The 11,624-nt window shown below is 34.6% G+C and overlaps 1 protein-coding gene across 1 annotated transcript; it reads left to right on the plus strand.

Annotated features, from left to right (window-relative positions):
• The first annotated feature begins 782 nt into the window (after window positions 1–782).
• On the plus strand, window positions 783–11,480 carry LOC108950998 (mucin-2-like). The gene is made up of 12 exons (XM_026840423.1): window positions 783–925; window positions 1,372–1,585; window positions 2,223–2,432; window positions 3,461–3,550; window positions 4,528–4,692; window positions 5,303–5,428; window positions 5,927–6,039; window positions 7,039–7,177; window positions 8,763–8,914; window positions 9,827–9,938; window positions 10,614–10,743; window positions 11,177–11,480. Exons 8-12 carry the CDS (start codon window positions 7,058–7,060, stop codon window positions 11,413–11,415), a joined length of 753 nt encoding a protein of 250 aa, XP_026696224.1. The 5' UTR covers window positions 783–925; window positions 1,372–1,585; window positions 2,223–2,432; window positions 3,461–3,550; window positions 4,528–4,692; window positions 5,303–5,428; window positions 5,927–6,039; window positions 7,039–7,057; the 3' UTR covers window positions 11,416–11,480.
• Window positions 11,481–11,624: the final 144 nt, after the last annotated feature.

The following is an 11,624-nucleotide window of genomic DNA, read 5'->3' on the forward strand; positions in this document are numbered from 1 at the left end:
TTACTAATGGTTACAGGCAGGCGCGCTAACCACTACGCCACGGAGCCGGACATTGAATAAAACTTGTTTATTTTCAAGGGGTGGGAAAATGTCAGTCGTTATGAAACGGGTGTGTTCTGTTTCATACACCTCGTGCCAGCTTACGAGTTACCATGTGTGTTACTTTGTGAGTGATTATTTTTTAGGTTTTTTGGGGAGTGATTGTTTTTTTTTATGACTAACAACTTGTGTAACTGCTTAGCGTGTTTCTTAAGGACACACCTACTAATGTATTTTTTTATAATGTCTGGAGCCGTGACAAAGCGCTTAGCGCGCCTGCCTCTAACTCAGAGGTATTTGTTCCTGGGCAAGAAACTTAGCGACAATTGCTCCAACCCAGTGGACACTAATGCGTTGTCCAAATTATCAGTCATATATAAAAAAATCTCCCACAAGTAACATACATGGTTACTCGTAAGCTGGCACGAGGTGTATGAAACAAAACACCTGTGTTATAACGACTGTCGTTTTCGGGCCACGCGAGTATAACGTAATTTACATTCATTCATGTGAGTGATCAAATGCTTACTTTCTTCCAAATAAATGTAAATATGTTTTTAACTGCAAACATGTTTTAACAACTGTTGTTTCATCCCTATATCCTGTCTTTTCATTTAAAAAAATTCCCAAATCTTCGCTACCGTAATCGAAGAGACAAAACTGACAAATAAAGCTATTATTGTTATCATTTTAATCACTAAGCCAGAAAAGCCAATTTAAAAATTCTGTTTTTGAATTACAGTTTCTGCACTGGTGGGAAATGGGCATGCACAAGAAAATTATGCAATGCTGTTTGTAAGGTTTTAGGTGATAGGTACTACACTACATTTGACAAATTGGAATACCAAGTTAAAGCTGTATGCGCTGTTACACTGCTAACCAACTAGTAAGTTTTACTTGTTTAGTAAATTGTTTTACACTAAGCAACAATAACCTTTTTCGAAAACACATTTATTAGAGTCTATTATGTTTTTTGTATAAGTACAAATGGAAGATGGGTCTCCTTTTCATTCATTTTTCTCGTCCCATTTGGTAGTAGACAAAGAACATTCATATAATTATAAAACCGTATCCTCACGACTCCCATAGACCATTGTTAATTGTTTAAAACACAATCAGGACATTTGGATGTTATTTGTTATGTGCTAAAGGTGTCCCATCTCCCCCCACCCTATATATATAAAAAGAGTTTTTTTTACGAAAAAAAAAAATATATTTTTTTTTTAAATATTTTTTTTTTATTTTTTTTTTAAATTTTATTAATGAATTCTTTTTAAGCAATCAAAGTAAAGAAAAATGTGTGTGTTTTATTTTAATACCGAAATTTTTTAGCAACCAAAATGAAGTCCCTTTTACCATTGAATCTGGACTAGTAGACACCGGTACGCAAAACAAAAACTTTGGCAGAAAAATCGATATTAAATACAAAGGTGTCATGTTATCTCTTGGTATCAATTTTCAAGTTCATTTAGATTCAAATCAAATGGCATTACCTTTCTCTTCAAGTGGTATTTTGGTGAAAAAACTTTCATCTCAAATGTTAAAGGTAAATATACGAACTAAAACTTTATTTTGAAATTTTGGGTGTATGAGAAAACGTGTTGTGTTATAGTCCCCATTGGGCAAGACACTTAACGACAATTGCTTTGACCCAGTGGTCACTAATGGGTTGTCAAAATTATCAGTCATACATAAAAATATTAACCCACAAAGTAACATACAGGGTAACTTGTAAGCTGGCACGAGGTGTATGAAACAAAACACCCGTGTTACAACGACTGTCGTTTTCCGGCCACGCGAGGATAAAGCAAGTTACCTTTATTTATTTATTTAAAAAATGGCTATATACAGTTCCAGCTTTCACAATAAAAAAAAAAACAAGTAAAAACAGAAACATTGGTAAATACAAAAAATAATTACCCACAAAGTAACATACGTGGTAACTCTTAAGCTGGCACGAAGTATATGAAACAAAACACCCATGTTATAATTACTTTTGAAAATCCTTTGTTACCTAGCTATATATATTGTCTGTCATAAAATACTACAAACCGCAAAATGTAATGCATCAAATAAAAGGACATTCGTAACATTAAAAACTTTATTAAACTTTGCAACGCAGTTGTTGCCCCGCCACGCGAGGATAATAAGTTGTCCTAATTTAATTGTTATTTTTTTAACAGGTTCAACTAGACAATGGTATAATGATCCTACGTGATTCATTGAAGCGCGTTTACATTTATGTGCCCCCTAGTTTTAAGTTTAAAACGAAAGGAATGTGTGGCACATTCAACAACAACCAAAATGATGATTTTTTCACTGGAGAGGGAGACATTGAATCGAACCCAGTCAGTTTTGCTGCAAAGTGGAAAGTTTCTAGAACTTGCGAAGAGGTTTGATTTATATTACGTTTAAAATAAATATAATCGCACACCCCCAAAAAATAATCACCCACAAAGTGACATATATGCTTACTGGCGCCGTGGCATAGTGGTTAGCGCGCCTGCCTCTAACCCAAAGGTAATGGATTTTAGTCTCATCCCCGCTACCACTGTGAGCGTATGTGTTCTTGGCCAAGACACTTAACGGCAATTGCTTCAACCCAGTGGTCACTAATGAGTTGACCAAATTATCAGCCACACATAAAAAAAATCCCCCAAAGTAATAATCAGCCACAAAGTAACATACTTGGTAACTCGTAAGCTGGCACGAGGTGTATGAAACAGAACACTCGTGTTATACCGACTGTCGTTTTTCGGCCATGCGAGGATAAAGCAAGTTACGTTTAGTTATTCTTTTTGTTTCCAATTGTTTACACTTCTGTTTCTATTAGAAGTTTAACTTGATAATAATTTAACATAAACGGCTCGTTTGTCTGCTGGGTGTAGGGACCACGCTTATTTTCTTCCAATTAAATGTAAATATGTTATTAACCGTAAGTGTGTTTCAACAACAGTTGTTTTGTCGCTATATCCTGTCTTTTCGTTTAAAATATTTCTAAATCTTCGCTACCATATTCGAAGAAACAAATAACGCTAAAATATTATTATGTTTACAATTTCATGCCAAAAATTTAAATGTAAATTATTTATAGTCTAAATATTACAGCTGTTAATTTAAAAACAACATTATTTAAAAAATATATATATAAAACTTAAAAAAATTGAAATTTGTGAGTAAAATAAAAAGAACTGCTTACTCTATTTTTGATTTTAAATGCTTAGTAAATTTCAATCAAATATCTTGTAACTATTTTTTACTTAAAAATGATTGTACATTACAGTCAAAAAAAGCATATTTCTAATTTGGATAAAATAAGCATGGTCGCTACACCTTTTTTAAGTGTGTGTTTGAAACCTCTGGCTGTGCTAAAGCATATGTTATTGTAATGTTTAAAATGTTATGTTTAATATATCTATAGCCTCCACCATAACTGATCCATGCAACAACCAAGATATGTTATCTTCTGCTCAATCAGCATGCAGTGTTTTTAACATGTCACCTTTTACAGGTAAAATGTTTAAAGTTAAGCTCACGAGTTTTTTATGTTGTATTAAAAGACACCTGTGTTATAACGCAACAGTGAGCATGAGGTGTATGAATACACCATGTGTGTCTGGTGTATAAGAAGACACCCATGTTATAACTCAACAGTGAGCATGAGGTGTATGAATACACCATGTGTGACTGGTGTATAAGAAGACACCCATGTTATAAATTGATAGTGAGCATGGGGTGTATGAATACACCATGTGTGTCTGGTGTATAAGAAGGCACTTATGTTATAACTCGACAGTGAGCATGAGGTGTATGAATACACCATGTGTGTCTGGTGTATAAGAAGACACCCATGTTATAACTCAACAGTGAGCATGAGGTGTATGAATACACCATGTGTGACTGGTGTATAAGAAGACACCCATGTTATAACTTGATAGTGAGCATGGGGTGTATGAATACACCATGTGTGTCTGGTGTATAAGAAGGCACTTATGTTATAACTCGACAGTGAGCATGAGGTGTATGAATACACCATGTGTGTCTGGTGTATAAGAAGACACCCATGTTATAACTCAACAGTGAGCATGAGGTGTATGAATACACCATGTGTGTTTGGTGCATAAGAAGACACCCATGTTATAATTCAACAGTGAGCATGAGGTGTATGAATACACCATGTGTGTCTGGTGTATAAGAAGACACCCAAGTTATAATTCAACAGTGAGCATGAGGTGTATGAATAGAATACACCATGTGTGTCTGGTGTATAAGAAGACACTCATGTTATAACTCGACAGTGAGCATGAGGTGTATAAGAAGACACCCATGTTATCTTGACAGTGAGCATGAGGTGTATAAGAAGACACCCATGTTACAAGTCAACAGTGAGCATGAGGTGTATAAGAAGACACCCATGTTATAACTTGACAGTGAGCATGAGGTGTATAAATACACATACATTTTCATACCACTATTTTTGATCTACAGACTGTCATACAAAAGTAAATGTTGTCCCATACCACCAACACTGTATGTACGATATGTGCGTATCCGGCAATAATGCATCTATATGCGTAATGGTTGAGGATTATGTAAAAGCATGCGCTGAGCAAGGTGTTTACTTAAACTGGGCAACTAATGGCCATATTTGTGGTAAGTCAATTTTTCCAAATTATCTAATATTGTTAAATACCTTTTATACAGTAATAAAAATTCAATTAATATTTATAAAAAGTCGTTTGTGTACATTTTTAAATAAATGAGATGTTTTTTATATGTTTTTGTTTTTTATAAGGAGACATTTTTTTATATATTTTTTATATATTTTTTTTTTTTATTTTGTGAAATTATATTGTTTTTTTAATATATTATACGCTTTTTTTGGTATAAAATTTTTAGGCCCATAGTGTTTTAGGGTGTTATTTATTTTGCTGATTAAAACTTTATGTATATATAACTATTTTTGATTAAAAAAAATGTTTGTTGTGTTTTTTAGAACGTTTTCAGTAGTGTTCAAAAGTTTGCCTAAAACATCCCGAAAACTTATACAAAAAATTTGCCTAAAACATTCCGAAAACTTATACAAAAAATTTGCCTAAAACATTTCGAAAACTTATACAAAAAATTTGCCTAAAACATTCCGAAAACTTATACAAAAAATTTGCCTAAAACATTCCGAAAACTTATACAAAAAATTTGCCTAAAACATTTAGAAAATTTATACAGCAAGTAATATGAAATGTAATGGGATTTTCCATTTCAGATCCACAATGTACAAACTTTATGCAGTACAAGACTTGTGTATCTGCATGTTCTGGTTCATGTTATTCGGAAACGGCCACGAATATGTGCGAAAATGTTTGTGTTCAAGGCTGTAGCTGTCCAGAAGGTAATTTTGTTTGTTTGTTTAATTAGAATTGTTGTGTTTCGACAGCGAGCATGAGGTGTATGAATTCACCATGTGCGTCTGGTTTATAGAAAAACACCCATGTTATAACTTGACAGTGAGCATGAGGTGTATGAATACACCATGTGTGTCTGGTGTATAGAAAAACACCCATGTTATAACTCAACAGTGAGCATGAGGTGTATGAATACACCATGTGTGTCTGGTGTATAAGAAGACACCCATGTTATAACTCAACAGTTAGCATGAGGTGTATGAATACACCATGTGTGTCTGGTGTATAAGAAGACACCCATGTTATAACTCAACAGTTAGCATGAGGTGTATGAATACACCATGTGTGTCTGGTGTATAAGAAGACATCTATGTTATAACTTAACAGTTAGCATGAGGTGTATGAATACACCGTGTGTTTGGTGCATAAGAAGACATCCATGTTATAACATGTAACTCAAATTTATCACACTATATTTATTACAGGCTTTCTGCTCAATAATGACATGAAAACATGTATATCCTTCTGAATGCAAATGTCGGCATAACGGGAAATTGGTTCCTGCTGGTACAGTGGAAACAAGTGGTTGCCAAACATGGTATGTATAAAAAAATCTTTTAACGGCTCACCTGGTATTAAAATCGTGGTGTATTTCCGACATTAAATGAATGAAATTTATTTGTTCTCTTCGGTCACAAGAACGAAGAACGGGAAAGTTTACAAAAGCGAAAAGACGGGTAGTAACAATAAAACAACAGTTGTTAAAACACGCTTTTTGATAAAAAAAGAAGTATTGTTTTAGATAAAAGGCATGACCGTTACACCCTACAGACAATACAATGTAAATTAAGTAAATAACATTTAATTAAACATATTAAACTTCTAATTGGAAGAAAATGTTTGGTGTCACATTTCGTCAAAAATACACTGCGTTTTTTTAAATTGAAAATTTGTTTCTAAGAAATATGAATATGCCTAGGTGTATCAACCACGCTTATTTCCTTCCAATTAAATGTAAATATGTTTTTAACTGTAAACGTGTTTTATGAACTGTTGTTTTGTTTTTATAGTCACACAGAAAAAATTCCCCCCAAAAAATGCTCCCACAAAGTAACATACATGGTAACTTGTAAGCTGGCACGAGGTGTTTGAAACAGAACATCCGTGTTATAACGACTGTTGTTTTCGGACCAAGCGAGGATAAAGCAAGTTACATAATTACATTCATTCTAGTCTAGTAGTAGTTATATTACTAAATTGTCACTTAATATTACTGGTGTCGTGGCATAGTGGTAAGCGCGCCTGCCTGTAACCCAGAAGTAATGGGTTCAAGGCTCGACGCTGCTACCATTGTGGGCATATGTGTCCTTGAGCAAGACACTTAACGGCAATTGCTCCGACCTAGTGGTCACTAATGGGTTGTCCAAATTATCAGCCACGCATAAAAAATTCCCCAAAAAATAATCACCCACAAAGTAACATACATGGTAACTCGTTAGCTAGCAGGAGGTGTTAAACCCGTGTTATAACGACTGTCGTTTTCCGGCCATGCAAGGATAAAGTAAATTACATTCATTCATTCATTCATTCATTACAGTACTTGTCGAAAGGGGGTTATGAACTGTACAGTTTCTAAGTACTGTCCTACTAATGGGCCATGTTATATCAATGAACATTTACCTGCGGACTACACACAAGTGTGTGAGAAGACATGCGATATGTATGAGGACAACCAGGTATTTATTACTTCTGCTACCAGGCATAATGCAAATCAGCGGTTTCCAAACTAGGTCCACCACCTGGGGTCTGTACAGTAGTCTTATAGGGTCCCCAACGTACAGAAATGATTTTGATTCAATAATAAAGCTTTTATTGGTGTGGTTTATGCATTTTTCCAATAGCATTTTTTGACTTTTATAGTCCCGTGAAATATCAAAATATTTGAAAAGGGTCTACCAAGCAAAATTTTTAGAAAAGTTTGGGAACCGCTGATGTAAATAATTTTTCATCTGGTTCAAAAAAAGAGTGTATTTTCCACAAAAAAATTTTTTGTCGGAAACGCACTATGTTTTTCATTCTAGATGAGCCACTAAAATATTATTTACAGGTATTATTGTGTGTACTTGTCATTTTGTGAACAGAAGGTGTATAAACAGAAAAAGCCCACTTAAGTGTCAATAGTCAGTAAAACTTCAGTATTATGCTCAACAGTGAGCATGAGGTGTATGAATACACCATGTGTGTCTGGTGTATAAGAAGACACCCATGTTATAACTTAACAGTGAGCATGAGATGTATGAATACACCATGTGTGTCTGGTGTATAAGAAGACACCCATGTTATAACTTAACAGTGAGCATGAGGTGTATGAATACACCATGTGTGTCTGGTGTATAAGAAGACACCCATGTTATAACTTAACAGTGAGCATGAGGTGTATGAACACATCATGTGTGTCTGGTGTATAAGAAGACACCCATGTTATAACTTAACAGTGAGCATGAGATGTATGAATACACCATGTGTGTCTGGTGTATAAGAAGACACCCATGTTATAACTTAACAGTGAGCATGAGATGTATGAATACACCATGTGTGTCTGGTGTATAAGAAGACACCCATGTTATAACTTAACAAGGAGCATGAGGTGTATGAATACACCATGTGTGTCTGGTGTATAAGAAGACACCCATGTTATATCCCAACAGTGAGCATCAGGTGTTTGAATACACCATGTGTGTCTGGTGTATAAGAAAACACTCATGTTATAACTCGACAGTGAGCATGAGGTGTATGAATACATCATGTGTGTCTTGTTTATAAGAAATAACTGATATTACAACTTGACAGTGAGCATTGTATTAATAATGTAATAAATAAGTTTGGTGTAAAACAAGACACTAATTTTGTAAATTTATAGTACGCATGAGTTTACAAGTGCATTATATATCTTTGGTTTATATAGTAGGGTGGGGGAAGATGGGACACCTTTTCATTCTATTTTTCCGTCCCATTTAAAAGTAAAAAAAAAACATTCGAAGAATTATATACAGTATTATTACAACTCATTTAGCCCGTTGTTAATTGTTTAAAACACGATCAGGCTATTTGGATATTATGTGCTAAAAGTGTCCCATCTTCCCTGACTCTACTATCTTATGCTAATTAGTTTAAAACGTGCTCATTCATTAGATCTATGATCTCTTGTTGTTTAAAACACGATCAGGATATTTGGATAATATGTGCTAAAGGTGTCCCATCTTACCCCACAGTATTATAAATATAACTATTCATTACCTAATTAGTTTTCTTTTCCAACAGTGTACCACCCTGACTGGCAATTATGGTTGCGTATGTAATAACAACACATTTCGATTTGCCAAAAGCTGTGTTTCAGCTGATAAATGCCCGTGCCATCATGGGGGAAAAGCTTTTAAGCCAGGGACAAAACTAAATATGGGACCTGAAACTTGGTGAGTAATATTTGGGCTTAATTAGTTTATAATTAATATTGTTATTTTTACGTTATCTGTTATCAGATTTGTGTCAAGAACGGAAAAAGTATTATATGACTATACGGGTTTTTTTTTGCACACTTTTGTTTCTATTAGAAGTTTAACTTGATAATAATTAAACATAACTAGCTTGTTTGTCTGCTAGGTGTAGCGACCACGTTTATTTACTTCCAATTAAATGTAAACATGTTTTTAACTGTAAGCGTGTTTTAACAAGTGTTGTTTTGTCGTTATATCCTGTCTTTTTATAAGAAGACACCCATTTTATAACTCTAAAGTGAGCATGAGGTGTATAAATACACCATGTGTGTCTGGTGTATAAGAATACACCCATGTTATAACTTAACAGTGAGCATGAGGTGTATGAATACAACATGTGTGTCTGGTGTATAAGAAGACACCCATGTTATAACTCAACAGTGAGCATGAGGTGTATAAATACGCCATGTGTGTCTGGTGTATAAGAAGACACCCATGTTATAACTCAACAGTGAGCATGAGGTGTATGAATGCATCATGTGTGTCTGGTGTATAAGAATACACCCATGTTATAACTCAACAGTGAGCATGAGGTGTATGAATACACCATGTGTGTCTGGTGTATAAGAAGACACTTCAGCTATAACTTGACAGTGAGCATGAGGTGTACAAATTTATCTCAAAAGTATTCAATACAAAAATATATATTATAACCTCTATATTTTATTATTTTTTGTTCGAAAATGTAATATGTTTTAGAAATGTAATTTTTTTTGAAATATGTTTTGAAAATGTAATAAATGTTACATTATGTTTTCTGTTTTAAAATTGTAACACGTTTCGAAAATAGATATGTTTCAAAATGGAATATTTTTTTGCTTTTTTTTTCAGCACATGTAAAAACAGACAGTGGCATTGTGTAACCAATCCACCAATTGGAGAGTGTACGGTTTTTGGCGCATCTCATTATATAACATTTGATGGGAAACTTTATGATTTTCAGGTATTTCAAAAACAATTAAACCTAAAATATCTAAATGAATTAATGTAACTTACTTTATCCTAGCGTGGTTGGAAAACGACAGTCGTTATAACACGGGTGTTCTGTTTCATACACCTCCTTTCATTTTTTTATACTGTATGGCTGATAATTTGGTAAACCCATTAGTAACCACTGGGTTGGAGCAATTGCCGTTCAGTGATTTGCCCGAGGACACATACGCCCACAATGGTAGCAACATAACGCCTTGAACCCATAACTTCTGGGTTAGAGGCAGGCAAGCTAACTAACTGTGCTATGAAACCTGTCTATATAATATGGTAATGAAATAAAAGTATAATTTATCCACGCGTGGCAGGGCAATGACAATCGTTATATCACACACGTTCTGTTTTATACACCTTGCAGCTAAAATTAACTTTTTACAGTTATACAGTAGGGTGGGGAAAGATGGGACACTTTTTAGCTCTATTTTCTCGTCCCATTTAGTAGTAAATGAAAAACATTCAAAGAATTATAAAACTAGACTCCCATAGACCGTTGTTAATTGTTTAAAACATGATCAGGATACTTAGATATTCTGTGCTAAAGGTGTCCCATCTTCCCCCACCCTACTATATATATATTTTTTTAAAAACACATTTTTTATTTATCATTATTTAAATAATATTTTTTTAGGGGGATTGTTCTTATGTTCTGGTAAAGTCGGCTTCCAACAGCCCTCATAAGTTTAAAGTGATTCTGTCCAATAGTAACTGCGACAAAGGCGGAGAAAGATGCAATAAAACAATCACTTTTTTTGCTCCAGGTTTGTTACTGTTGTTTGATTTCAATATATATTGTTATCCTTTAATGGAAAAGCTAAAACTGTTTATTGTAAATTGTTTGAATGAATGTAACTTGCTTTATCCTAGCGTGGCCGGAAAATGACAGTCGTTATAACACGGGTGTTCTGTTTCATACACCTCCTGCCAGCTTACGAGTTACCATGTATGTTACTTTGTAAGTGATTATTTTTTGGAAATTTTTTTTATGTATGGCTGATAATTTAGTCAACCCATTAGTGACCACTGGGTTGGAGCAATTGTCGTTAAGTGTCTTGCCCAAAAACACATACGCCCACAATGGTAGTAGCAATCACTAATCAGTGCTAAACACTTTGCCACAGCACTGGACTTGGCTGGAACCAAAGATTTTAAAGGATTTTTAAAATTTTAACGACAGATTTATATTTTTTTTAGATTCTTCCGGAGTTTTAAAGAAGGTGGTTCTTTCTCGGAGGACAACCATACCTTCTCTTATCCAGACTCTGAAATCAGGATCCAACTTCCTCTTCTGGAGAGCAGGAGTTTGGTTTTTCTTGCGACATCCATCCTCAGGGGTTGAGATTAAATGGGATCAGGTTCTTAGGATTTCTGTAACCGTAGATGCCTCGAATAGGGGAAAGGTATTTAAAAATATGTTTGTAAATTACTTCTGATATAGGCTGGGAATTGACAGTCGTTATAACATGGGTGTTCTTTTTCATACACCGATACACGCTGTGTTAGATTACCATCTATGCAACTTTGTGAATGAATGAATGTAACTTGCTTTATCCTCGCGTGGCTGGAAAGCGACAGTCAGTATAACACAGGTGTTCTGGGTGTTCTAGTCCGGCGCCGTGGCGTAGTGGTTAGCGCGCCTGCC

Source organism: Ciona intestinalis, unplaced genomic scaffold, assembly GCF_000224145.3.
Source record: "Ciona intestinalis unplaced genomic scaffold, KH HT001257.1, whole genome shotgun sequence".
NCBI lineage: Eukaryota > Metazoa > Chordata > Ascidiacea > Phlebobranchia > Cionidae > Ciona > Ciona intestinalis.

What these genes read in the sequence shown, in the direction of transcription:
- LOC108950998 (XM_026840423.1), top strand. Translation starts at nt 7,058, where the DNA reads ATGAACTGTACAGTTTCTAAGTACTGTCCTACTAATGGGCCATGTTAT. An exon ending in ATATGTATGAGGACAACCAG is followed by an intron (nt 7,178 to 8,762) that starts GTATTTATTACT and finishes CTTTTCCAACAG; the next exon opens with TGTACCACCCTGACTGGCAA. An exon ending in GGAAACTTTATGATTTTCAG is followed by an intron (nt 9,939 to 10,613) that starts GTATTTCAAAAA and finishes ATATTTTTTTAG; the next exon opens with GGGGATTGTTCTTATGTTCT.